At 41.6% G+C, this 24,867-nt stretch overlaps 1 protein-coding gene across 1 annotated transcript in view; it reads right to left on the minus strand.

Annotated features, from left to right (window-relative positions):
* Positions 1-24,867, minus strand: part of APBB1IP (amyloid beta precursor protein binding family B member 1 interacting protein) — a 62,518-nt gene that overhangs the window by 7,153 nt on the left and 30,498 nt on the right. The window contains exons 7-11 of the mRNA XM_085318303.1: positions 24,442-24,563; positions 15,865-15,939; positions 14,399-14,542; positions 11,342-11,452; positions 766-864 (exon numbers count right to left, since the gene is read on the minus strand). Of these exons, the coding sequence (XP_085174429.1) occupies positions 766-864; positions 11,342-11,452; positions 14,399-14,542; positions 15,865-15,939; positions 24,442-24,563 (551 nt within the window). The remainder of the gene's footprint in view (positions 1-765; positions 865-11,341; positions 11,453-14,398; positions 14,543-15,864; positions 15,940-24,441; positions 24,564-24,867) is intronic.

Here is a 24,867-nt window from a genome sequence, read left to right on the forward strand (position 1 = left end):
GAATCCCCACAGCCAGATGCAGTCCTACTAATATCACTCGCACAATTTATGTTCATTTCAGTATTTGTAAACATCTTGAAATTTGGCTTTAAAACCAACCATGCTCTGTAAATACCCTTTTCCAGTGCTTTCCAAGTATTACATTTTCAGACTGGAGACTTGGGATGCTGAATTCTAGCATCCCAAACAAAAGCTCTGGCAAGGTCAGACATGAACTACTTTGCTGTCCAACTTGCACCTTTGTTGGATGTTGCCTCGCAGCAGAACTGGCATAAAAGAATATATATCTAACAACAGCAGCTCATAGCCCAGTATACTGGTATAAACTCATACCCCTGAGTGGTTTATGGTAAATAAAACGGGCTGTGAATTGGGATCTTTTTGAAGAGGGTGGGCTAGAGAATTTAGGTAAAAGTGTCTTTAAAATGTCACAGTCGGATTGACCAGAGCCTGCCCGTCTTTAACTGCAGCATCTTACTATTATGCCACGTATCCGTGGTATGAGTTTTAGGAGTATGTTAATTTTGTAGCTACAAAATTTGCTCTTACTTGTTAATGGGAAAAACATACTGATAACTCGTGTACAGGAGCATTTCATAAATGCTGAAGCATGGCCTTTTGCTCCTCCTTTCTACAGTAAAATTAGCATGAATATATATGTACACTCTCGGCGCAGTCATATCTCCAGCTGGTGATCACCTGAGGGAGGCAAGACTTCACAATTGCACAGGAAACATATTTAAAGGAATTTACTTTTAATCTCACCTTGGCAATTCTTATACCCGTTACCCACTGATGCAGAGTTGCTTGGTCATCACAGCATAAGTATTTGATATACTGTGACTCCTTCTGAATCCTAGGGTGCTGAAAGATATTAATTCATGCAATTAGACACAGAGATCAGTCACAATACAAAAGAGTGAACGTACCACACTGACATTGGTGCAAACGCTGCCTAATGGTACCAAGCTAACGTAACAGTGATTTGAAAAGAAAAGTAAAAACAGAGCATAAGAAAATATGAAACAGATGGTGATTGCTAACTACATGTGAATTATCAACAGGAGCATTTGCTTGAAATAATTTCAATACTTTATAATATGAATTCAAGAGTTATAGAAATCTAGTAGTGATCTAGAGGTCAATGAAGTCTAGAAATGCCATGGTTCAAGGTCCAACACTCAATGTATAAACACTGGAAGGAAGTATGTTTCTCCCTGGGGCTTGCCGTCTGTAAGGCATCCAGCCTGAAGGCTGGACAGGATTACTGTTCAAAGAGYATGTTAAATCTGGATAAGCATAAACTCTCAGCTGAAACAGGCTTTCCCTTCTCAACTCACTGCCTTTCTTTTTGTCTAGTTCTAGCCTTATTCCTACAAGTTTTATTCTGCTTTACTCTTGCTGTTACTTGCCAAGACTTCTGTAAAACTGTTGCATGCTGTAGCTAGAGGATTATTCACGATGCAGTACTGTCGGAAGTAACCGTTTCAGAAACCTACGCATCGGTTAAACCTCTTCCTTTGGTTCTTTCGGACGCAATCTAACCCCTCTCCATTACTGCTCAGCATAGTATGGTGTGTAGCAGCATACTACTGCAATTCAAAAACTTCCAAAATGTCAGGCTGACTCCTTGCCTGCAATTTGAATATCCTCAGTAAAATTCAGAAGGAGTTTGCTCCCTGTGCTACAGCAGATTTTAGTAGCATGGATGATTCATGGATGAGATTGTACATGGCCATCTCTTGATACATAAGGAAAAAAATGAAACCAAAGCCAAAGGCTCCATTACCCCWCATTCAGGCATTCATTTTGATGAATATTCTTTCAAATTTTAGGTGCACAGTTAGTGAAACTTGGTTAAYGCTCAAAGTGCACTTAAGTATGCTCTGAGGATAGAACCAAACCACTCTCTTCTCTGCCTGAGCAGTAGAAAATTCAAAGCTTACTCYCACCCAACAGCAAGGATCCTCGTTCTCTATGCATCACTAAGGCCCAGGAGCAGGGCAGCACAGAGCCCGGCCACGTCCTCCGGGGCCYGCACAGAGCGGTGCCTGACGGCCCGGGCTGCCCTTCCTCCACACCGGCTCTGATGCAGCAGCCAGATGTCTCTTTGCAGGCACCTGCTGGTGTCCAGGACTTCCCCGACGTGGACACCCAGCCCTGGCCATGGCTGGATGACACAGGAGCCTCAAAAGCAGTGCTGAGCAGAGATCTTGCTCCTTCCCCAGCACTGTGGACACCAGCCCTCCCTCGCTTCTGCTGACCAACTGTCTGTGAGGCCACGTGGGGAACTGAAAAAAGGAACTGAGCTGGGTTAAAAATAACCCATTTTGTCAAGCTGGAGGATTTTTTTTTTTTTAAAACTCAGCAGTGTACAGCATGGCCTCACACACAGCGTGGGGACAGGGTGCATGGTGGCGTGGGGAGGGCATGAGCAGCAGGGGCTGGGAGAGACCATGGGATTGTGCAAACCAGTGCGGAAGCCAAAATCCTGCACCATCAAACTCTGGAGCAAGAGTGAACACACCGGCGATCAGGATATTGCTGTAGCGGGGACTCACAGCAGCAGCAGCGTCCCAAGCCAGTGCTGTGGTAACTACATTAAAACTCGCTACGTGTCTGAACACAGGTCACAGGGACATTGTCACAGCTGAATTCCCTGTTTCTCTCCAGATGCATAGCTGGCCATCTGCACTGCACTACGAACATGTGCTGTCCTCTGGACGGGCCATAGATACGTTACTCTTTTAGCTTGCTCGTGGGCACTCGCAAGGTGAGAGCTAGRGACATCTCATGCTGCAGCCCGGGGATATCATCTCATTGCCCCCAAGACATCCAAACTGCAGAGCAAACCCAACATCTGCCCATGCTGCAGGCAGCTGCTGGGCTGCTCAGAGCAGTGTCCACTCCTGCATCAAGGACAGGACACACTGACAAACACTCCCTGTTTCCTTCTACCATTTCTTGATTGTGTGACCAAACACAGTTAAAACCATTAGACAAGTCAGTCTTAACAATATCACTTAAAGGAAACTATAAGAAGGCACTTATCTGTGTAGCCCAGTACACATCTCATGGACATGGGTTGCCTTACCACCAACAGAGCCAAGAGAACCAGGAGAAGCAAGCAAAGACACTGCAACCTTGGATAAATTCAACTCTTCAAGCTCTTTTCAATCAGCACCTAGCAATCTTGCTCTAATGTGTTATGTCCTACTGAACCCAGCAGATGGCATCAAAAAGCTTTCAAAATGATAAAAGCAAGGATTTTCTTCTCCTTTTTCACAACTAAGAACAGTCCAATGACCCCAAATATCTCCCCTCATTTTCAGAAACCACATCTACCAACTTCTTATTAAAAGAAAAAAATCTATAATTTAATAGACAATTCATGCAAACATTTGGGAGAAAGCACACTCTGCATAAACAGAGCAGAGGAGGAAATGGTATACAGCAAGCCAGGTGGCGGTGGCGGACAACCCTGCCACAGGAATCTGCTCTGGGAGCTCAGAGGGGCTGCTGCAGGCCTTCTTGCTRGGGTACCCCACCAAAATCTCAGTTTCACAAGAACATCTGTACTGGGTCAGATCAACTGTCCTCGAGCCCAGTAACCTCACTCTGACAGTGGCATAAATGAGAGAAGAGAAAGAAGAGGACAAGCTTACATGATACTTCCTTCTCAGTACTCTCCCTGCTTGCAACTGTTTTCAGCTCAGGGGATTTTCTGAGCAGAATGTGCTTTACTTGTATTTAGATTGTTCCACAGATTTATCTTAAGTACCTCTTTGAGGTACTTCAGCTTTTTCTTGAGCCCAAATAAACTTCTGGCATCCACAACATAACCTCTAGTAACAATTTTCACAGTCTATTACACAATCCATGGAGAAACACCTCCTTTTGCTCCGAATATGGATGCTACTAGCTTCACTTTATGTTCTTCTTTTGGAAGAGACATTGACCAACTGATCCCTAGCCCTACCTCTCCATGCCACTCACAAGCCAAGAAACCCACATCACATTCCTGACAAGTCATCKCTTTTCCAGCTGGTAGACTCCTGGTCCATGCAGTCATTCTTCTGAGGTCCTCTCTGCTAGGACAATCTAACTTAACTCTTGGTATTCGCCAGGGAGGTCTACTCTAGATTACTTCAGTCAGTTTCTTGATCAAATTACTCCAGTCAGGAACCATGATTGTCACAAGTATATTCTGTCAATCAGGAYCCAAACTAGCAATATGCTGAACATCTACTTCCCATAAGGAACATTAAATGCCTCAAAGCCTTGCTGGCAGTTTGTTTCTTAGCATCAGCTAAGAACCATACTATCACTCTGGCAGAAAAAAAGAGAGTTCTTGGCAYTGGCTCTCTTTTTATGGGTAACTTTACCTATAATTCATGAAACACAGCTTTGTACTGGACCCACAGCCCACTGCACTAGGCTGGAAGCAACCCCACCTTTATTGGGCTTTGGATCAGGCCTGCTACATGCTACAAGAGCAGAGGTTGCCTGCTGCACCTCTGTACAAAGCCAGGCCATGGGTCTGAACATCAGAAAGCACTAAGATCAACACCGAAGGTTCATACCTGTAAGAGATTACTACAAAGCAGCTCAAATGGACATACTTGGCTTCCTGTGGACTGCAGATACACGAAACATGCAACTTTAGATAGGAAAGCATAAAGCTTTGGCTAAGAATTGTCACACACACATCTCTCCAGGAACTTGCTCACTTGGGAAGTAGTGGTTAGTGACATTTTTTGTCTGCACAAGTGGCAGAAGTCTCTGCTGTTGACCACAACTGTTACAAGTTCAGATCTCCACCAAAAACTTCAAGTGACATGCAAAATTCATGAAATACTGCATAAAAATGGTGACTTAGGATGCTCAATTCAGATAGGAATTGGGACAGCCTTCAGTCCCAGGAAATAATGACTTGATGTGAAGATCCATGTAAAACAATTTCCTCACCTCATAGCTCCTGAGTCTCAGGATAATTGTTTACTACAGAATACAGAGGTAAGGTGCTCTGGTTCCTATGGATGCTCATTTTTGCTAAATTGTATGTATAGTGCCTGTAATAACCTCTTTGTGAGAGTAGCAGAGGTTGTAGCAATGTCAGTCATGACAGGATCACATGAGAAAATACTGCATCTTTAGACAAAATAACACTAACCTGGGTATGCCACAGCTTACATGCCTCACATGTAGAGAGAGAGAAATTATTTTGTTACGTAGTGCATACTGTGTGCAGAAAAGGTTATTACAATCCTCTGTCAGCAAAGTGAAAATACGTTCTCTGAAAAGGTTTATTCCCTTTCYTCTGAAACAACTGTCATAACACTGAATTATAAAGGAGAACGTTGAAAAAGCAGTCACCTCACAGAACGGCTGAGGCTGGAAGACCTCAGAAGTCACAGTCTGAATGAAAAGTGGTAAAATGCAAATAGAAAGGGACTCTAGAATTTTTCTCACAGAAAAAGAATTTCCCATGGTATAATGCCTGGAAAACAATCATATAGGCACTGAAATGGAATATAGTCTAACTGCAATGCCCTTTATAGATGACAAAGTTCTTAATAATKATGAATTGGTAGCATCATTGACACTTTATGGCTGGAGAAACTGACACAGGTGAAAGTCTGGCTTGATTTTTGGAAGTGTTGGACATCAGTTACTCATTAYGGCCGGAACACCTCAAACACGAGGCTGCAAAAGGTTGTGCTGTGCTCCACCAGGGAAGCAGTGAARGGGTTTGGAACAGAATTGAGTATTCTCCTTTTACTGAATGTCTCCTTTACAAGTATCAACTATCTACAGATAAAGAAAGCATTTGAACATAAAGAGCTTATTTTTTGAGAGGTTTAAAAAAATATTTGTGCTCTGATTACATTTGCAGATACAAAGTAAACTCTTTGCCTAAAGAAAACAAGATAGACATTGAAAACCTAAAGCGATGGGAACTGAAAGATGTGGTTTCTATGGTCTGTGCCAAAACAAATGACTAAAAGCGGTCAGGCTGTGTGTGCATGAAATCAGAGATTATCCTAATAAAATGTTCTCTTACTTCACCTTCTTCCAACATGGAAGATGAAAAGTAAACTGAAGTTATTCAGGCATCTCGTTGGATTCCTTGCCCAAAAATATGCGAATCATTGTTCACTCCCTGAGGCAGAAACAATAGCCGGAAGCATAAAATAAATGACTAGTTTTGGATCAAAAGCTTTGGCTTTAGGCCAAATTTTCCAAAAATGATGACTGTTTTTGGATACCTTACACTCTGGTGATGAACTTGTGCTATTTTGAGCTTGCTTCCTGGAAAAGCTAAGAACTCACAACTCCTACGATTGAAAGAATCGATACCCAGCACCTTTGAAAAATGGCTCCAGACTCTTTCATATCCGCTGCCTGCTGTTAAATGCAGTCAAATCCTGATGCTATCCCTCCTTGCATTAAAATGACCAGGCTTACCTGATCATTTGAAGACACGTGCATGAGCTGTAAAGATGAAATAGCAACTATAAGGAATTATTCTTCAGACCTAAATTTCTCTAATTTCTGAGGCAACATTTTTAATTAATTAGAAAGAAAAAAGCTATTGTAAACAAAGAGSACAGCTTTACATAGCAAATAAAACAGAAATGCTATTATACTCCTTTTCTCACYRTCCATTCCCTGTCCTTATTCTCTAYATTGTTTACACATTTTCTTGCAAAATTGTGTRCACATACTAAGWCCRTAWTTCCATATACCTGAAAGTGCTCTRYAATAAAGAATATTTCTACTTTTGTTTTTTTTTCCAGTTTATCTAACAATGAATTTTAAACTGAAGTATTTATCTGAAGCATTCATGCTAATGCAATAGTTTCCAAAACTTTCACATAAAGAACTAGAAAATTTCCTGCTGTGTATCCTTGTTTCCTCTGCTAATCATTTGTTCTTCTTCCCACTATCTTCTGTCTCAAACACTGCTAAAACCCATCTTCTACGCCCTTAGACGCCATTCTGTTGAATGCGTTATGTAAATGACTCAGTCTGCAAAGGAGCACATGCGGTAGGAGGAGGAAGGAATGAGCAGTGGAGCAACTAAACACCAAATTACCTGCTGGAATAGCTCCACTGTTGGAAACAGAAGCTATTCTTCTTGAAAATTTACTTCCAAAATTCTGTGGGTCATTAGAATTTTTTAAAAAAATTGGTAGCTTCCAATTTACACCAGGAAAACTTCTATAGATCACATCTGTGGAAATAGAGGATGATTTGCCTTTGTCTCAGTTTATCCCCAGGAAACCATTTTTTTTCATCCTAGATTAATTCAGCATTATGCACCATTACCTCCAGATTACTCAAGCACAACCAGCACCAATAGACTATAATTAAATTCACTCTTTGTCACTGGCACATCAGACTGGCTAAACTAGCAAATTTGCATATAGATTACCTTGCTTTTTGTCTGCTTTGAAGCACTTTAAACATGGCACAACAAAACCAGCTCCTGGGCTAGCACGCACACACACACACACTCAACACACAAAATAAACTTTACATTTTACTGTGATCACAATTTCTGTTCAGTGCAATGGAAACTGTCACTAGGAAGACGAACAGATGCCTTCCTTCAAGGTGGAATCTCTTGTTGACAAGGGCTTTCAGTCTCTGAATATAAAATAAATCACAAAAGGTCCCATTCATTTCTACAGCATTCCCCAAATAATGTAGTAAATGGTGAAAAAGAAGATCTACAGGGAATCCGTGAATAAAAATGTTAATATAAATGTTTGCATTTGTAAATGCAAACAAGACTTAAGGAACCAAACCCCTCCAACTTGTGCACTTGCTGTGGTGCACAAAATTACYTCTTCCATGGACAGAGATCTCTGTTCCCTTTCCATTTCTCTTCCAAGAGCTGCCATCCATCTCCACGGGGTGGCAGGGAAAGCGTGCTGCCACCGGCTCCCTTCTCCTCYGCTGGGCAACAGATCCACAGCCCTGACCTTCGCAGAGGCTGGGTTTAGTGAGCGTCTTCTTTCACACTTGGCTGCCCTTTTCTTTACTCTCTTCTGCACACTGAGGTTCYGGGATAGCTTCCTCAGGCCATGATATTACTGTTCCATTGTACCCACTCRTTGCTACTAAGAAAAGACCGATTTTATCTGATGTCAAAGTGAAGGGTGGGATCTTTAAATTTTCATGTTACATTTAGGCCTAAGAATTCCTGAAATCCAGCTCCACTGGCCCCTCTGCCCTTGTCTGCACTCTCATCTTCAGGATTAGTCACTGCTTTGCTGCACAGGGACAGCTAAAGGGGATGCTGCTCTGGTCCACACCAATGAGCCACCTGTGCTCTTTTTGGTTAGTCTCAGCTGGGCTTTCTTCTGCCTCTGAAATGAAACTCCTGAATGAGCTGAGCAAAATGTCTTCTCCTTTGCTAGCAGACACTGAGATGCATTGTTAAGTTGGTGCTCAACTACCAAAGGATACTTCTCTCCATTATCTCCTCAGTGTCTTTATACTTAACACACACAAAATCCTCCATTTTTGATCTGAGCTAAAGGATATACAATAGGGTGCTGGTGTGACAGGGAGAAATTATGGGTAACAAGCACTGACAACTCATCATAATTCTCTAGCTGCAGGAAGAACATCCTCTTCAGGATGGATCTGCAGCCCAGMGTATTTGCATTTGAGCTAGTTTAAGCTAGCTGGTCTGGATGCAGCTGCCAACATCACAGGCTCCAAAATGCATCCCATCTGCTGACTAAGTATCAAAGCAACCAGCCCATGATGTGCATAATCTTGTTGCTGTTAACACCAGCAGTCTAACTGTCAGCACCCAAGCCAGCACCAGCAAATTAGCCCAGGTATGACAAATGAAGTTGAAATTAAATGGCTGGTTTAGGAAAGGCACAGGACAGAGGGAGCTGCCTGCTCACTGGTTTTGCATTTAGGTACATATTCTGTGTGTTAGCTGGGACTGGTAGTCATTCTAGAATGACTAGAAAATCATGTCGCCAGGGTTGTCGTTAGCATTAGGTACAGCATTCTTCTTTCCCAGAAATTCCTGACAGTCCCTTGCATATAGGTGCAAAAATGTTAGGAATTCTCTCATACAATCTCTCTTGAGGGCTCTTCCCTCCTTTAAACAGAGATGACCAAGGTTGGGGAGGAGGTGAAAAGAAATATCGTATTTTTTCTCCCAAGTATTATGAGATAGAAAGCAGGTACAAATGTTCTACCTTAAGATGCAGATACAATTTTATTGAGTTTAGSCCAGTTATTTGTTCAGAGAGCTCATTATTCAAATGGCAACTGGCAGAAAAGAAGGGATGCTTCCTTTAAACATGAGGTCACGTTCATCTCCAGCTGAGACCAACTCACTGGCCATTTGCTACCCCTTGAATGAACAAAGAACATTTCTTCTATTCTTGAAGTAAGGATKCCAGTGAACTTAACTAGCAGCATCAGAAATAAATTGGGTGCTTTGTCAACTCAGTGCTCAAAGCTGGTTCTGAATTCAGCAGGATTTTCTGCCTTGCACAGAAACAAGATGTTGCTGTAACTGCTAAATTCTTGTATTTTTACGTCACTGTAAAGCACAAGTTGATCTTTTGCCTRTAAGCTGAGCAGTGCCGTGTTAAGTTTTAGACACAGCAAAATAAGTAACTTAGCAGATGACTGCTAACTGCTTTAAGACAACAGATTCCAAAGAGCTCCTCAGGGCACTCAGAAAAATACAAGTTCCTAAAAAATGTAGTAGTCTGCTACTGTTCAAAAACTTTCCAAATGGTGGAATAGCTTACTGGAGCTAATATGGGCTGCAGACTGATCTATTTTCCAAAATGCAAAAATCTCCTTTGATTTTGGAGCCATCCTCACAGAACAGCTCGCATGGGCTTTGGCTGCTCCTCTTTCACCGACCCCCAAAGACAGACTTTCACAGAATGACAGCATCACAGAATACTTTGGGTTGGAGGACACCTGGACAGCATCTGGCCCAAACACCCCTGCTTAAGCAGGGTCATCGAGAGCAGATTGCCCAGGACCATGTCCAGTCAAGTTCTGAATATCTCTAAAGATGGAGATTCCACAACCTCTCTGGGCAAACTGTTCCACCTTCATAGTCAAAAAGTGTTTTCTTATGCTTGAGTGGAATTTCCTGTGTTTCAATTTGTGCCYGTTGCCTCTCCTTCTGTCACTGGATATCACTGAGAAGAGTCTAGCTCCATCTTCTCTACACCTTCCCACCAGGTATTTATACACATTGATAAGATCCCTCTGARCCTTCCATGCTAAACCATCCCAGCTCTCTCAYTCTTTTCTCAYTTCAGAGATRCTCCAGTTCCTTAATCATCTTAGGGACCCTTTTTTTTATTTAAGTTTGTGTTTTTCAGAAATAAAACTTACTTGCTGATTTCAGAAAGAGCACCCCTTTTTAAAAATAACGATAAAGCCTTTTTTGCAGAGACATTTGTGGAGAATTGCAGTAGTTAAACATCTCAGCTGTGTTAATTAGAAACATCTGTTACAGAAAATTAGTTTGAGCCTATAAACCACTTCTGCTTGGCCACATGTAAATTAGGCTAGCAAACATTTTGAAACTGTACAAAGTGCTAGAAACGTGCAGCTACAACCAGAAATGTGGTGTTATAACTGACCTCTTCTGTGAGTCTGTTTCCTGTGACTATTTTCTGAGCTGACAAGATACTGTGCTCTCCAACATCTTGTTTGTGCTGCAAAGCACTTAGATAGAGAAGCAGCAACAAGATTATCTTCTGTCTTGTACACAGTAATTGCATTAATGATAGATAAAAATCAAGATCTAATTACTCCAGTATAATGCCCTAGAAACATACAATACTCCAGGGGACCACAAAGCTCCATTCCTACTACCTGGAGCTATGGGTAACCCATGGCTTTTTGTTCCTTTCCTGAGAGGAAGGCAGAATTCCCAGGCTGTTTGCGTTRTTACCAACGGGAATGGCAGCAGGTACGTCGTGGTATCACATGAGTGGGTGAACAAAGGCCTTGGGCGTCCTGCCAACAATAGTCTTGCTACAAAATATGCAATCTGAGATGTGTACTTCCGCAAGATTTTGCATCACTGTTCAACAAATTATTCAATAGCTATGATCACACCATAATCATAGGACTATCAGTCCTTAAAATTAGGAAGATTCTTAGGGTATGTTGCTGATCAAGAACTAACTGAAGTAGAAAATAGCCAGAATTTTGCAGAAGGCATTCTATCCCATAAAAGATCAGGATCCTTGGAGTTTGATATTAACATATGTACATATGAAAAAAATTGTATATGACATTTGCAGAACCTTTTCTTGTATATTACCTTTAAAACAAAGCAGTGATCTGTAGGTGCCTTGTACTTCACTTTGTGTTGAGTACCATAATAAACGTTCATATTTTCAAATTGAATGAAGCATGCCAGATCTCGGGATGTCTACAAATAAAAATCAAACACACCATTGTTAGAGGGAATTAAATTTTGATACGCGGCTCATTAAAGGACTGTTTTCAAAGTGCATGAATGCTGATGCTTTTTTACTTTTTTTTAATTGTCATGGAGTTGACTAAAGAAGAATTTTAAGCATATGCACTCTTAATCTAACAACTGGAAGAGGGTCAGTATATATTGAGAATAATACGTACCACTAACATTTTTCTGCTGTTCTGATTTTACTGTGGTTCCGTGCTTTGTGTGCAGATTTGGGCTAAAGACTAATAAGACTGAATAGAAGAAACATAGTAATAATTTCAGTAAAATGCATATAGACCTAATCGTGCCCTTACAGTTCTGAGGAGAGAAAAAAGGTTTTGTGTTCTAAATTACTTTAGKATCTTGCTTTTCCTTCATATTGGTTAAAAAATGTAAACTCTCATCAGGAAATAAACACATATTTCATCTGTTCTGCTTTGATTTTTCTCAAATTTCCTGGCACCATTCCTTTTCTGTTTATCATAATATTTACTCACTCATAACATGTTGCTGAAGTAACAAGGTATCTGTTGCTGGCACACTTCTCTGTGCAGAAGAATTCTGCACACAAAGCATATCTTTTGCTATCCTTTGGAGGGAAATGCAAAAATGGCCCTGTCAGCTGGTCACTGCTGGCTAAACTGAGAAATCCTGAAAACCGTGAAAAAAGAGAATAAATCCCGTTCCCTTTCTATTGCTAAGAACAGGGTTATATTTCAGCATATGATGATTATTCTGTGCTGCTATCATTCTTATTGTTAGTTTTATTAAGATAGGCCCTTCAGCTGGGTTTATTTATGCTGATACATTTATAAACTCCGCAGTTAACTGGGTTTGCTAGTAAGATTTTTGAGGAGAGGAAAGTCTCCATATTCTATTTAGATAGATTCTATCTAGCCCTATCTAGACCTGTTTACGGCAGCTAAAATTAATATACATGCAGTTGTTGTTTTCTTCTAAGTAACGAACATATTTTCACACAAGGGACAATCAAAGACACTTATTGCCACTACTTCTGCAATTTTAACCTGACCAGATTAATAGAAACGAATTTTTAAATTGTCTGCAATTTCAGTTCTGCTGTTTTGCAGTCCTGTCCATTAACAGCACTTTTTTGAATCACATGCAAGTAGACTAATGCTGAAGAAAGAAATTAAGATGAGAATGCTGAAGGATGCCTTGTTTGTTTAAAAAATAATAAAAAAAAGTTTGTAAAATTATCTGAAAGTGTTCCTACATCTTCAAAGGTTTGCAATATATTTTATATCCATCATAAAGTGCCAAAGGTACACCAGACTTCTTTACTTTTTAATAAAAAACGAAAACACAATCATATGATGGATTTCTAAACCACTGCAGCAACTGAAGATATTATTATTCACCAGCTGTTTGTTTCTGTACCTCAACGAAAGATCACTGTACTCACAGCTGAACCACTGTGGCAAGTCCCATGAGTGTCCCCACCTTGACTTCAGATGAACTTGGCTGAGGAGCTCTCCTGAATCCTGCTGCAGTGCTTTAAGATGTTCATGCCTTCCCTGCACACTGCTCACCTACCAGAGATTACTGTCTCCCCAAAAGAGATCTGTACCTGAACCTCAGCTGTTCCAACACAGAGTCCAGTCATTAGCTTAAATCGCCATGTAGATTTGGGCTAAGAGACTTTATCTGGACAGGCCGATGCATGGACACAACATCCTTTTGCTGAAGCTGCTACTGAAGCTAATAGGTGAGCCATGACTCTCTCCTAAAGAATTTGAGTCAAAGTGCTAAATCACTGTGACTGGCCAGACTGGTAGGGCAGCGGGTTCAGAGTGCTCCCACAGTTCCTTACTACGGCTCAGTTCAGGCAAGGTGGTACAAAGGCTGCAACGACCGACAGGCAACAGAGTGTKAAACCAAAACAGCTGTTGCAAGGTGACTGCCTAATTCCACTCTGATCCTACATTTGCAGTCCACCAGCAGAAAAAGGAAAGCACTTTCCACATCTCAACTATGATGGAAAGTCACTGAAAGATGAAAAAAAAAGGTTAGGGAAGTATCATACATGCTTGCCCTGCTTAGGCACTCTGCTGCTGGCCATCGGTGGTGGCAGTCTACAATGAAATCTCCTAGATGGCCTTTTCATTTGACCACTCAAATACTCTCTTCTCTCAAGTGCTTTCCAAATAGAGTTCTAATTTTTAATTAATAAGATGTTGTGTGTGTGCAAGAAGATTTGAGGACTGAAAGACATTGTATCAAGGTCAAGTAAAGTCGCAATAAAAAGAGCAGCCAGCTGCCCTCATATGCAACATACCTAGGACTGCTTTGGTTCTTCAGGGCTGGTAATTTAGACTCTTAAAATACTTTGCAATAGTAAATGTCAGTGCATCTAATTCTGTCAAATGGACACCTCTGTCTCACTTCTTTCTATACAAAGGSCAATCTTAAAAAGCAGTAAAAGATGAATGTATTCTCTAGGTAAAGACCACTGTAGATAAAAGATGCTTTTTGCCTGATGGTTACTAGCACAGAAAGTTCTTACCAAAGCCAGATTCCTCTTTCTGTGACAAGAAATGAGCTTATTTGAAAATTATTAAAACATTCTTCCACAAAGAAACTGTATAAGCGAAGCGTTATTTGCAGCGTAACACCAGCTGACGGGCGCTGTATTGTTKTTCTTTCCCCCTCATTGACTTCTGAAGAAGCGCTATTTCATTAATGCTTTTATGAAAAAGGGGGAAATGTGAGAAGATTCAGTGACAACATTCTCATATTTGCACAAATGACGTGGCCAAAGTTAAAACAAACAAACAAAAAACCCTCTCAGATGCACCAGACACTGCTCTTAATATGTCACCTTGGGAGTTCTTCACTTTCACCTCCATGAATTGTATTATTGCTAAAAGGCTTATTTGGCTTCCTGACCTTGGTTTTTCCTTTGGGTACATAATAAATTCCAGAAGCCCGTAGAAGAAAATAACGCCTCTTCCAGGATTTTTTTCCATCTTCTTTTAAATAAAGGGCCCCTTCAAGCTCTGGCACAATGACAGATGTCCTGCAGAAGCTCTCCTGTGCAACATGAATAATATTACACAAAACAAATGGATTTAAGCAAATTAATACATAGCAGGAAAAATGCTCCCTTTAAAAATAAAGACATTTCCTGTGACAGTGAATGCATGAATACGGGAAACGCAGTTATAAGGGAGCTGAATACCCTGGACAAGCAAATGAAAGTTTTCCGAAATAATGTGGTAATTTGGCTGGGTTAGTTGCATGCTCACACAGGTGAACAAGGCTTGCAAACTGCCTGTTTTCTGAAAGGTCAAGAAAAACCTGCAAAAGGCCTTTACTAGACAAAGATGTGCCCAGTGAGGGCAACAGAAGTGAATACTTGGTACCACTTGTTTTTTCACTGCTGCTGTATCTATAGGTTCTGTAGAGAAATACTTACTCTTTTAGAGATTGTCTTTAGAGAGCACTTAGGGCTTTAGAAACAGCTAGAGAAAAAAGTCCACCTCAATCTTTGCTTTCACTTTCAAATGCATGCTAGCATTTGCAACACTGTTTGAACAAAACATGCTACTTTGCTTGAAGGACCTACTGCTGAGCATTTTTTAATGCCAACACAATTCATGTTCTCATTTAGAAGTTACCAAGACTTCTGCTGGTTGAGATTTGGTGCCTTCATGATGAGAAATCGATTTGGGGAATCCCCAGACACCTGGGAACAGCATCTTTTTCCTGAACTTTTATCAAAGCCAAAATGCTTGCCCCGGAGAACTGAGATAATCTTTTCTTTCTTATAACTCTGGATTTTTCTCTCTCAAAGCACACAACTGAATTAAAACTTTAACAGGGAAAGCAAGAGACTGAATAGACTTCCTGAAAAAATGAAAAGATTCATTTTCTGTTTTAGCACAGCTGATAATTTGAGGTCATGAGAAGCACATCTACTTCCACTCTAAAGGTAATAGTTCTGTTACTAGGAACACGAAGTCACAAGGGCTCTAAAGGGCTGAACGATGTTGCACAGTATTTCTTTCATTCGGATTTATCATTCAGATTAATACAGCATTGTTTTTGCTGGTTTCATGGTACTAATCTTCATAGAAATACTAAATACAAACAGTTTCATAGCACTGGGTTCTAACAACAAAATAATTCTCCAACATTTAATTTCTTTGATAAATATACACMGGGATAGAATCCATATTCTTAGTGGTGAGCAGCAGATGCAAAGTCACAAACTAAACCTTAGATACCAAACCGCTAYTATCAGCCATCACAGAGCTTCCTGTTGTTACACATTTGCCCACAAAGCGTGAAGCTCTGCTCTTACAGGGCAGCGTTGGCGATGGCTGCATCATCAACCTAGAAAGTTGGCTTACCTCCAGTAAAGCCTCTTTGTTTTTCTCATTCATTTCTTTGCTTTCACTCTTCCCTTTGTTTGTCAGGTAGAAATGCTGATTAAGACAGAAAAGAAATTGATGTTAGTTATAGAGACAGCGGTACAAATAAGCAGATCACTACAAGCCCACTCAATAGTTATTCAGCCTTTCCATCCTGGGTGCCCAACTAATAGATACAGGAGGCAGATGTTTAAGRATTCCTCTTGTTACAGACAGACTTAATCACGGCCTGCCTGTTCCTGAGTTTTARTTCTTTACTTTGAATTTAATTCAAAAGTAATATAAAATTACTTCTGCCTCTGTACATACARCCTCCCCCAATTTTAAAAACACTGGCATAGGCCTTGTCTTTATTTGGCTGTTTTTCTGGAGCAACAGGTTTGATTTTATCATTCCATTTTGCATAGCTTCCTGTATTATTACAGGAGGTGTTAGAGAACATAACATTATATTGCACACTGAGGTATGATGGAGAAAATACAATATTAAAACTAGAAAGCATTTTTATTTTAGCAACACATTTTTGGTAGCTTGCCCTCACTCATATCTGGTGCTTTGGACATACTTCAGCTCTTCATTTTAACAACAAGCGCTTATACTCAGGAGCCTTCACCCATAGTTACTTCCCCCTACTTTTAAAACTCAATCCCTGCAAAGTATTTTTATCCAAGGAAATATTTGAAAACCAAGAAGAAATCAGTGTACTAAATGACCACCATGACAGATTGGCACATGCAGTCCAGATCACCATTTGAAACATGGGCCAATGTCTCAAAAGGGGTCCCCCACCTCTGGGAGAGTGGCTTTCTGAAGCTACAGCCCTCAGAGGACGCAAGGTCTTCTGCCCTTGCAGGCAAGGAAGCAGCAAGCCTCACRTACCCAGCTGCCTACAACCATACGCTCACCTACTGGCAAGCAGCMGAAACAATTTTGAATGTGCACTGGACAGGGATTGTACAGAACCCTTGGAAGAAGGTACAGCTTCARGCAGTGGGAACGCTGGCTCAGGGATATGCTGGTCGGAGCATGTCCATGGGCTTAGCCCAACAGCAAGCGCGACCGGGCAGTGCAGCCACCAGCTGCCTGCAAATAGTAAGGCAGCCACGCGGGAAGAAAGCAGGTGGATCAAGGAGTTAGGCCATGCRTTGAGTAGCATTTGGAGCTATGGGCTAGAGGCCAGGACGGTACACACAAAACCCTCGTGTTTGAACATCCTCTAAAGAAAAGGATGCTTAGAATAGAAGCTTAGGTTTGGAAAACACCTGATGCATGGGACAGTCCTACTGATTTCCCTGGAATTAGTCAAAAAGTTAGGCTTGCAGGACAAAGGGCATGGAATCAACAAAACCCGTTTTCTAGGAAACGGACAAAATTGTAAAGACTCGGCAAATTTTGAAAGTTATCTACTTAAAAAGTACTCCCAATTCTGTAGTTTTGTAATTTGTCAGCAATTCTGTAGGAAGAAAAGCAGCAGAGCTTATCTGACATTTCATATCCCCTCGCCATTTCTTCAGTGAAATACATGTCTCAAGGTTATGAGAACGTAACTACATACGTGCATGCAGTCTTGCCCTAGTACCAAAACATTACCAAAAGACAAGGGAAGTGTGCAAACGAAGGAAGCAACATGCTGTTGCTACATCATATGAAATAAACACAGAATCAGTGAGCCTGCCATGCCAGCATCCCATGTTTAGAGCAAAAAGGCTTATCTGAAGTGAAACTGCTTCTCCACACAACCACATCTTCTTTTTCAAGCAGTGTTTTGAACAGCAGCCTRCCAGAATGCAAAGCTTGGTGCAGATGGCTTTCAGAAGGCACCAGGAGAGGAAGGGGAAGGAGTGTGGATGATCTCAAAAGCAGTTCTTTAAAAACGACTTTCTTAAAAGTTCACAGTAAGTCAGACGGGGACATCAAACACAGCCACCTGCAATTCAGCCTATACTTCTGCCATATCTGTAGTACGGACATAAGAAAAGAAACTGGGGCTTCCACCGGAATAGCCGCCCTTACTAAGAAACAGACTAAAATTCTTATACAGGATTTACAGCAGCACAAACAGCCTGGGCACACTTTTACTCCACTCATCTGCCTTGGTCAGACGTCAGTGCTGATAACAGGAGAAGCTTGGTTTGCTTATTACAACTGATTCACGTCCAAGCATCTGGCATTTATTTAGCAAAAGCACAGACCACCCTGTGCCTACACAGTTAATAGTAAAGAAACAAAGTCTGTAATGACATCCATGCTAGAGCACTAACAAAGTAGCGTTTTTGTTAGGGAAACAGGGCTCTGTCACCCRAACCAACATTACAAAGAGGTACAATTTCATCTTTCACTTGTCAACACACATTTCCTCTATTACTGAGTGCCTCCTTTATGTCTCTGCCTTCCTGATATCTGGAAGTACATGGTGCTTACTATTTGCCAGTGGCTGAGGACCTGGGAAGCAGATTGTACCCTGTACTTGTTTTCTTACTGTGTGGTCTCCTATTTTTGATCAGAAGCATTCATCATATAGGAGGCAACCACATGTGTCAACAAGTGGCAATAAGAAAGACCACAACTCTGGACTTCAGGAGAGCAAATTCTGGCCTGTTCAGGGACCTTCTTGGAGGAATCCCATGGGTTAGGGCCCTAGAAGGAAGGGGGGCTCCAAGAGAGCTGGTTAATATTCAAGCATCACTTCCTCCATCAGCRCATCCCCATGAGTAAGAAGTCAAGCAGAGTCATGCAGGAGACCTGCATGGATAAACAAGGAGCTCCTGGCCAAACTCAGAAAGAAGAAGGAAGTATACACAATGTAGAAAAAGGGACACTTGGCAGGAATACAGGAATGTTGTCAGAGCATGGCAGGATGTGATGAAGAAGGCTAAGGTATCCTGGGCTGCATCAGAAAGAGTGTTGCCAGCAGGTCAAGGGAGGTGATCCTGTCCCAACACTCAGCCCTAGTGAGGGTACGTCTGGAGTACTGCATCCAGTTCTGGGCTGAGAGATAAGGAACTACTGGAGAGAGTCCCGTTAGGGCTACAAAGATGATCAGAGGACTGCATCATCTCTCCTATGAAGAAAGGCTATGAGAACTGGGCCTGTTTAGCCTGGAAAAGAGAAGACTGAGGGGRGATCTTATCAATGTATACAAATATCTTAAGGGAGGGTGTCAAGAGGATGGGGCCAGACTCTCTTCAGTGGTGCCAAGCACCAGGACAAGAAGCAATGGGCACAAACCRAAGTACAAGAAGTTCCATCTGAATATGAGGGAAAACTTCTCTCCTGTGAGAGTGACAGAGCCCAGAGAGGTTGTAGACTCTCCTTCTCTAGAGATATTCAAAACTCGCTTGGATGTCATCCATGCAACGTGCTCTAGGTGACCCTGCTTGAGCATCAGGGTCGAACTAGATGATCTCCAGAGGTACCTTTCAACCTCAACCATTCTGTGATTATGTGTCCACATGAGGTCATTCCAAGTCCAGTAGTCAAAGGTGATGGTAAAAGGCAAACTCTTTCCTGTCCAAAGACACTACTGGGAAAAGCATGTTTGATTTTGGATGTCAGGTCACTGCTACAACAACATTTGACTACAGGCAGCTCTCTGCATAAGTCCACAAATGCGAGAATTAACTGCTTTTTAGTTCCAAAAGAAGGTTTCTCTCTTTTGGCAGACAGCTGAGCTTACTTAACAGGATGTACTCATCCTCTTGGGATGATAACCCAAGAATATAAAGGGATGTTTAAACTAACCAAAGCACACTGGCACACTTTGTCTTTGGGTTTGCTTTGTGCGCTCTATTTGAGTTATTTGCTGCAGAAATGAACAGTTGTTTGCTGAACTTGTCCCTGTGCCAGGGTACCCTGGACTAGCAACAGAGGCAGTTTTGATGTGTCCTGCTCGCCAGGTACAACAGCCATGAGAGACATTATGCCAGCATTTCCCCTGTGCTTGTGCAGGGCAGGGTAGGACAGTGGCAAAACTACCTGATGACTCATCTCTGGTTTTACACTACAGGGAATTCCACATGCACACAGGGAACTCCTGTAAAGATTTTATAGCCAGCTTTAGTTAATTTGTGCTTTGTACTGTAATCTGCAAAATTCCACAAGTTTTTGCACACAGTCTTTCTGCTTAACCATTTCCTATTTGTGGAGAGGCAGGCAAAAAAATCAGGACAGATCTCTCTCCACTGTATAATCCTCAGACAACAGCAGAAGACAGAAATGGTTTTGAATAGTTTCCAAAAAAAAAAAAAAATCCTCTGGTGTCACACGTAAGCAAACCAAACTTGGATCACAGCAGAAACAGTAGCCATAACTATTGCACTGTCAAACCTTCTGAGCCATGCTCCAAATCTCTGTATCCGCAAAAAAATTTTGTTACATGAAATAACACCCCTCTTCTGCCTTAGTCTCCTTTCACACATTGCTCCATCTAAGCTGAAACGCAGCAGCTACTTGTCAGCACCCAGCACCAGGCAGGTGCTCAGGGCAGTCCTCTCCCTCGGCCTCTCCTGCCGCCTGGATTGTATTTTTGCTCTCAGTCTACTGAAACTGTTTTCTTCCTGGGAGATCGCAAGGTCCACAGGAGCAGAGGCCAGGCAGCGCGCGGCACATGAGGCAGCTGCTCCGTGCTGGTGGCCGTCTCCCTTGTGCAACGAGCCGCCCGGGCAACGAGGCGAAACGGGCCGGCTCGCCGAGTCGCGGGCTGCAGCCGGCCCGTCCAGACCGGGCGCCGACCGCAGCACGGCTCACGCGGGACAAACGGAGCAGCGCGCGGTCACACCTGCAGCCCGTCTCGTATCGTGCTGAGTGTCCTAAAAAAATGCAGATTATACKAGGAGATACCTATGATCGCTCTGAAGATCACAAGGCAGGTAAGGATATGAAGCTAAAGGCAAAGCACTTTAAAGGTCCAAAAATGCATTTTCAACTCTGTTTACTTGATGTTATAATGTTTGAAGAAAACTACTACACCTAACTTTTCATACCTTATGGATGATGATCTTKGAATATTTAAAGAAGAGGGAATACAGGTCAAATGAAAGCCATACGTAAGAAAGGATGCAGCTACAAACAAAGCGCTTAACAGGCTGATTAAAAATTGCCTGTGAAACAGTTAAACTGTGTAAAGACTATATCTGTACTACCACCCCAAGGCAGAAAAATAAAAATATTTATCCAAGTAATATCTTCAAGTTGAAACTACACCCTGGTCTGAAATATACTAATACAAAAAGAAATTAAGATCACTAAATATTAGGAGCACAGTGAAAAATACTTTTCCTCTCTCTTTTCAATTTATTTGTGCATTTGCCAGAACACTGAACAGTCACTTTCAGTGCCACACTTCTGTCCCCTCCAGAAAGTAGCAGTGGAGAGAAAAACACCTGATTTACAGAGTCATTAATGGCTGGCAGAGGTGGTTAAWAATAAAAGCATCACCTGCTAGATACCAGCCAGATTTCACTGTCTTCAAAATACATACTTGAGCATGGAATTGTGATAGCTGGCCTGTTAAGACAGACATTAGGAGTTCTTGTTCCACATCCTTCTCATGCTGTTCAGTACTCTTGCTTTTGGGAAGAAACAAAACGTGAATTCACTGTACGAGTTTGGGGGATATAGTTCTTGCTTTTGATTTACGTGTGTGGGAGCAGAAGCATAAAGTACTCACTGTAACCAGATTTTTACTAATTTTTGTAAATACTGGACAAAAAAAATACATAAAAATGTACAGAACATGCAAGTGGCGTCACTTGAACTGTTTGAATTTCTCGTCTGCTTCTACCAGCAATAGGGAAACACAAGAAATTAGAATTCATGTAAGCAAAAATCAAATACGCAGTGATTTAAAAGCATGACTAACACTTAGAGTTAGGGGTTCAGACTCAGCTCTCCCTTACAAATAACCTTGCTTAAATGAAACARAAGTGTTTCCTACATCCTTCATTTTATTATAGCCTTTTTAAGCTGAGAATTATTCTTTGAGCTCTTTAAAAAGAGCTGTTGAAAGCGACAACCTTCCTCTCAAAGGTCAGCACCGCATCCTTGGACCACGTGACAGAGCGTCACCCTTCCTACATTACAGACATTTTCTTCACACGTGTGCTGATACGTATTTCTGTTTCACTCTTTTGTCACAGACTCGTGACCTTCCGCCTCTACAGATGAGTCACTGACACCTTTCGTGCAGCAGTGTTTTACTGCAAATTCCCTGCGGGGTAAATTCTACTACAGTGAGGAGGGGGTGCAAGCGTGYCTGTCTCTGTGAAGAGGAGGAGACCTGAGGGTTTTGCAAACATTTTTTTCCAAAATGCATTCCAAATGCTTTCAAAATTTGTTTTAAGAAGCAAAGCCACGGATAAATATTAGAGAGGGTCTGCATGACACGAATGACAATCTTCTGTAAACAGCCACCACTATCAGCTGAGCAATACATTGCAAGCACACACATAGAGGACAATTCCTGTATTTCAAAACCTCAGTTCCTCTTTAGAAAATGAAATATTTAATTAATTCTTGTTTAATCTATATCAGGTATACGTCTAATTCATAGAAAGAAATAATGAATACATAGCACAGCTCACAGATCTCCTCCAGAGGTCCACTTAGGGTGATGGTGGGCCTGTTTCAACAATGCAATACAGATACCTTTGTAATCAGATTTTTTTTTTAAAGCACTAATTCAATTGCTAATTTGTCTAAGAATAAACTGCAGGTGCATGAATACCCTTGGAACTTGCCCTGCTCTCTTCTAGAGAAAAAAATCACAAGTCACAAAACTGAGACGTCCATTTCCACAGAAAACCTCCGACAGAACGAGCGCTAACCCAGAACACGAGTATCACCGGTGCTGCTGCATTATAATTGGCTCTGTCAAAAAAAGCACTCTAATTTCGGTGCTCCCAGGATGAGTTCATGAGGCAACCTCGACATAACCTGAGCTCGGAGGAGGAGGAGGCCCAAGGTTCTCAGAACACASCACCAGAGCACTGGATTTCAGTTTCTCATTGGTTACATGACAATTTCCGTAACTAGTTAGCTATATAACCACATGCTCTCCTGGCCACCCACTTGGCATTTGCTTTGGTTTACCGTTCAGACTCACTGCACATCATATATTCTCTTCTACCACGTTTTGTAATCCAGCATGAGCTCTGTCTGTACAACGCTGATTATTTCCCACCAAAAAGAAAAAGTGCTGATATGACTGAACTATTCTGCATGCCTCACAACATTTGRATTTACTGAGCCTGACAGGTGGTTAGACTTTATTGCTGCCAAAATATTTCAACAGTATGATAGTCACAACTGATGCAGTTTCCCCAGGCTGCTCATTTTAGGGCTTATCACAGAGATGCTGAAGCTCAAAGACTGCAAACATGTCCAGAGCAAGCTGAACATTCCTGAGCAGCAGGACAGAGTTAGGACCTTATATGAGTTTTGCTTTGGCTCATGTTTATTTCTAATGGTCACCGCAATCAAAAAACGCAGAATCCTCACCAAAGACCTGCTCCCTACGAGCCACTTCCTGACCTTGCCCTGGGCCACAGCAAACAACGTTACTGGTGTACAAGTCAAACATACAACCTAACCTCTGCTGCTACCTATGTTTAACAGCCCAAGAAAGTACGACATCCCGAGACATCACGTATGTTTTATTTCCAAAACTGGCTTTTGCTGTTTAATACTAAAAAGTCAACATTAATGCACGTATGCTGCAGGGTAAGTTTTCTTTCTCTTTCTGYGCTTACTTGTTATGTGAATGAAGGAAACCTCCTCTCTGCAGGTTTTATTTGAAATACTTGCTCAATTTAAAGAAATTTGAACAGCTGAGTGAGCTTTACTGCCAAATTATGTATTTGATTCATTTTTTTCTACAGTGAAGAATTACTCATTTTTGTCTTGCTGCCCTAAGGATCAAACCAGATGCTCAAAAAGTTAATAGATACCTGACAAAGCAAAAAAGTACAGCACCAAAGAATCCATCGCCTGTTATGCATGCTTTTCACCGCACATCACAAGAAAGAAATGATTTGTATATGGATCTGTGCTATACAGCTTGGTGCAGTCAGGGTAGAGATCCTCATTTTATAGAGTTAATGTGCACAGTTTACTTCTCCCCAATCTCCTCAATTCCAATTCTTCTCCCCAGTCTTCCAGGTAAAGTCTCTCTTTAGTACTCAGCATTCTTTTTATGTAGTTTCAAAAATTAGACCTTCAAGGAAATACTGATGCTCACCAGTGAAAACAGTGGTAGAAACCTTAGTACTGACAAAAATCAGATCTTTACAACTGTCCCATCTCACTGCAATTCTGAGAGCTGTACCTAACTAAAAGCTTGTTCCAGTGCAGAATTACATGCCGCTGATGAAATGCTTTAAAATTAACAGAAAGGAATAGAAAGAACTGATTTTCACATCCTTCAGTTTTTTTTTTCTGAAAGTACACATTTTGCTCTCTTTAATTTAGAGCCGACAGAGCAAATTAATAGTGTAATACACAACATATGGACTAAATAAAATAATTGCAGACTGCTTTCCAAATATTTTGTTACCTTACCTGGGGATTTTTAAATAAAGCATATTTTTCACTTTTTTCCAAAAATAGAATCTTATTCTCCGTATCTCGAGTCCAGTGTGACAGCACTTCAACAACATTTTCATGGTCTTCAAAAAACCTTTCTGGAGAGACAAAAAGGGTAAGGTAAGACACACAAACCCTCTCTCCCCTCTCCCAAGGCTGCAGATGGAAATTCCAGTGTCAGAAAGAAATAATTAGCTCATGTTCGTCAGAACTGGAGAGCCCAGCCCTCTTTTCCACAGCTCAGAAAAGTGCAAAACCACATGAAAACAGTGTCTGGTGSAAGGGCAAATCCGCTACAGAACATGCCTTACGCAGCACGGGCACCCTCTTGGAGTCCTCCCGCAATTCTGTGCTGCTGGCCAGAGACTGTACAGGATGGAAACTCTGTCCCACCAGGAGTGG

The sequence above is a fragment of the Rhea americana genome, unplaced genomic scaffold (genome assembly GCF_003343005.1).
Source record: "Rhea americana isolate MKP2758 unplaced genomic scaffold, rheAme1 scaffold_53, whole genome shotgun sequence".
NCBI lineage: Eukaryota > Metazoa > Chordata > Aves > Rheiformes > Rheidae > Rhea > Rhea americana.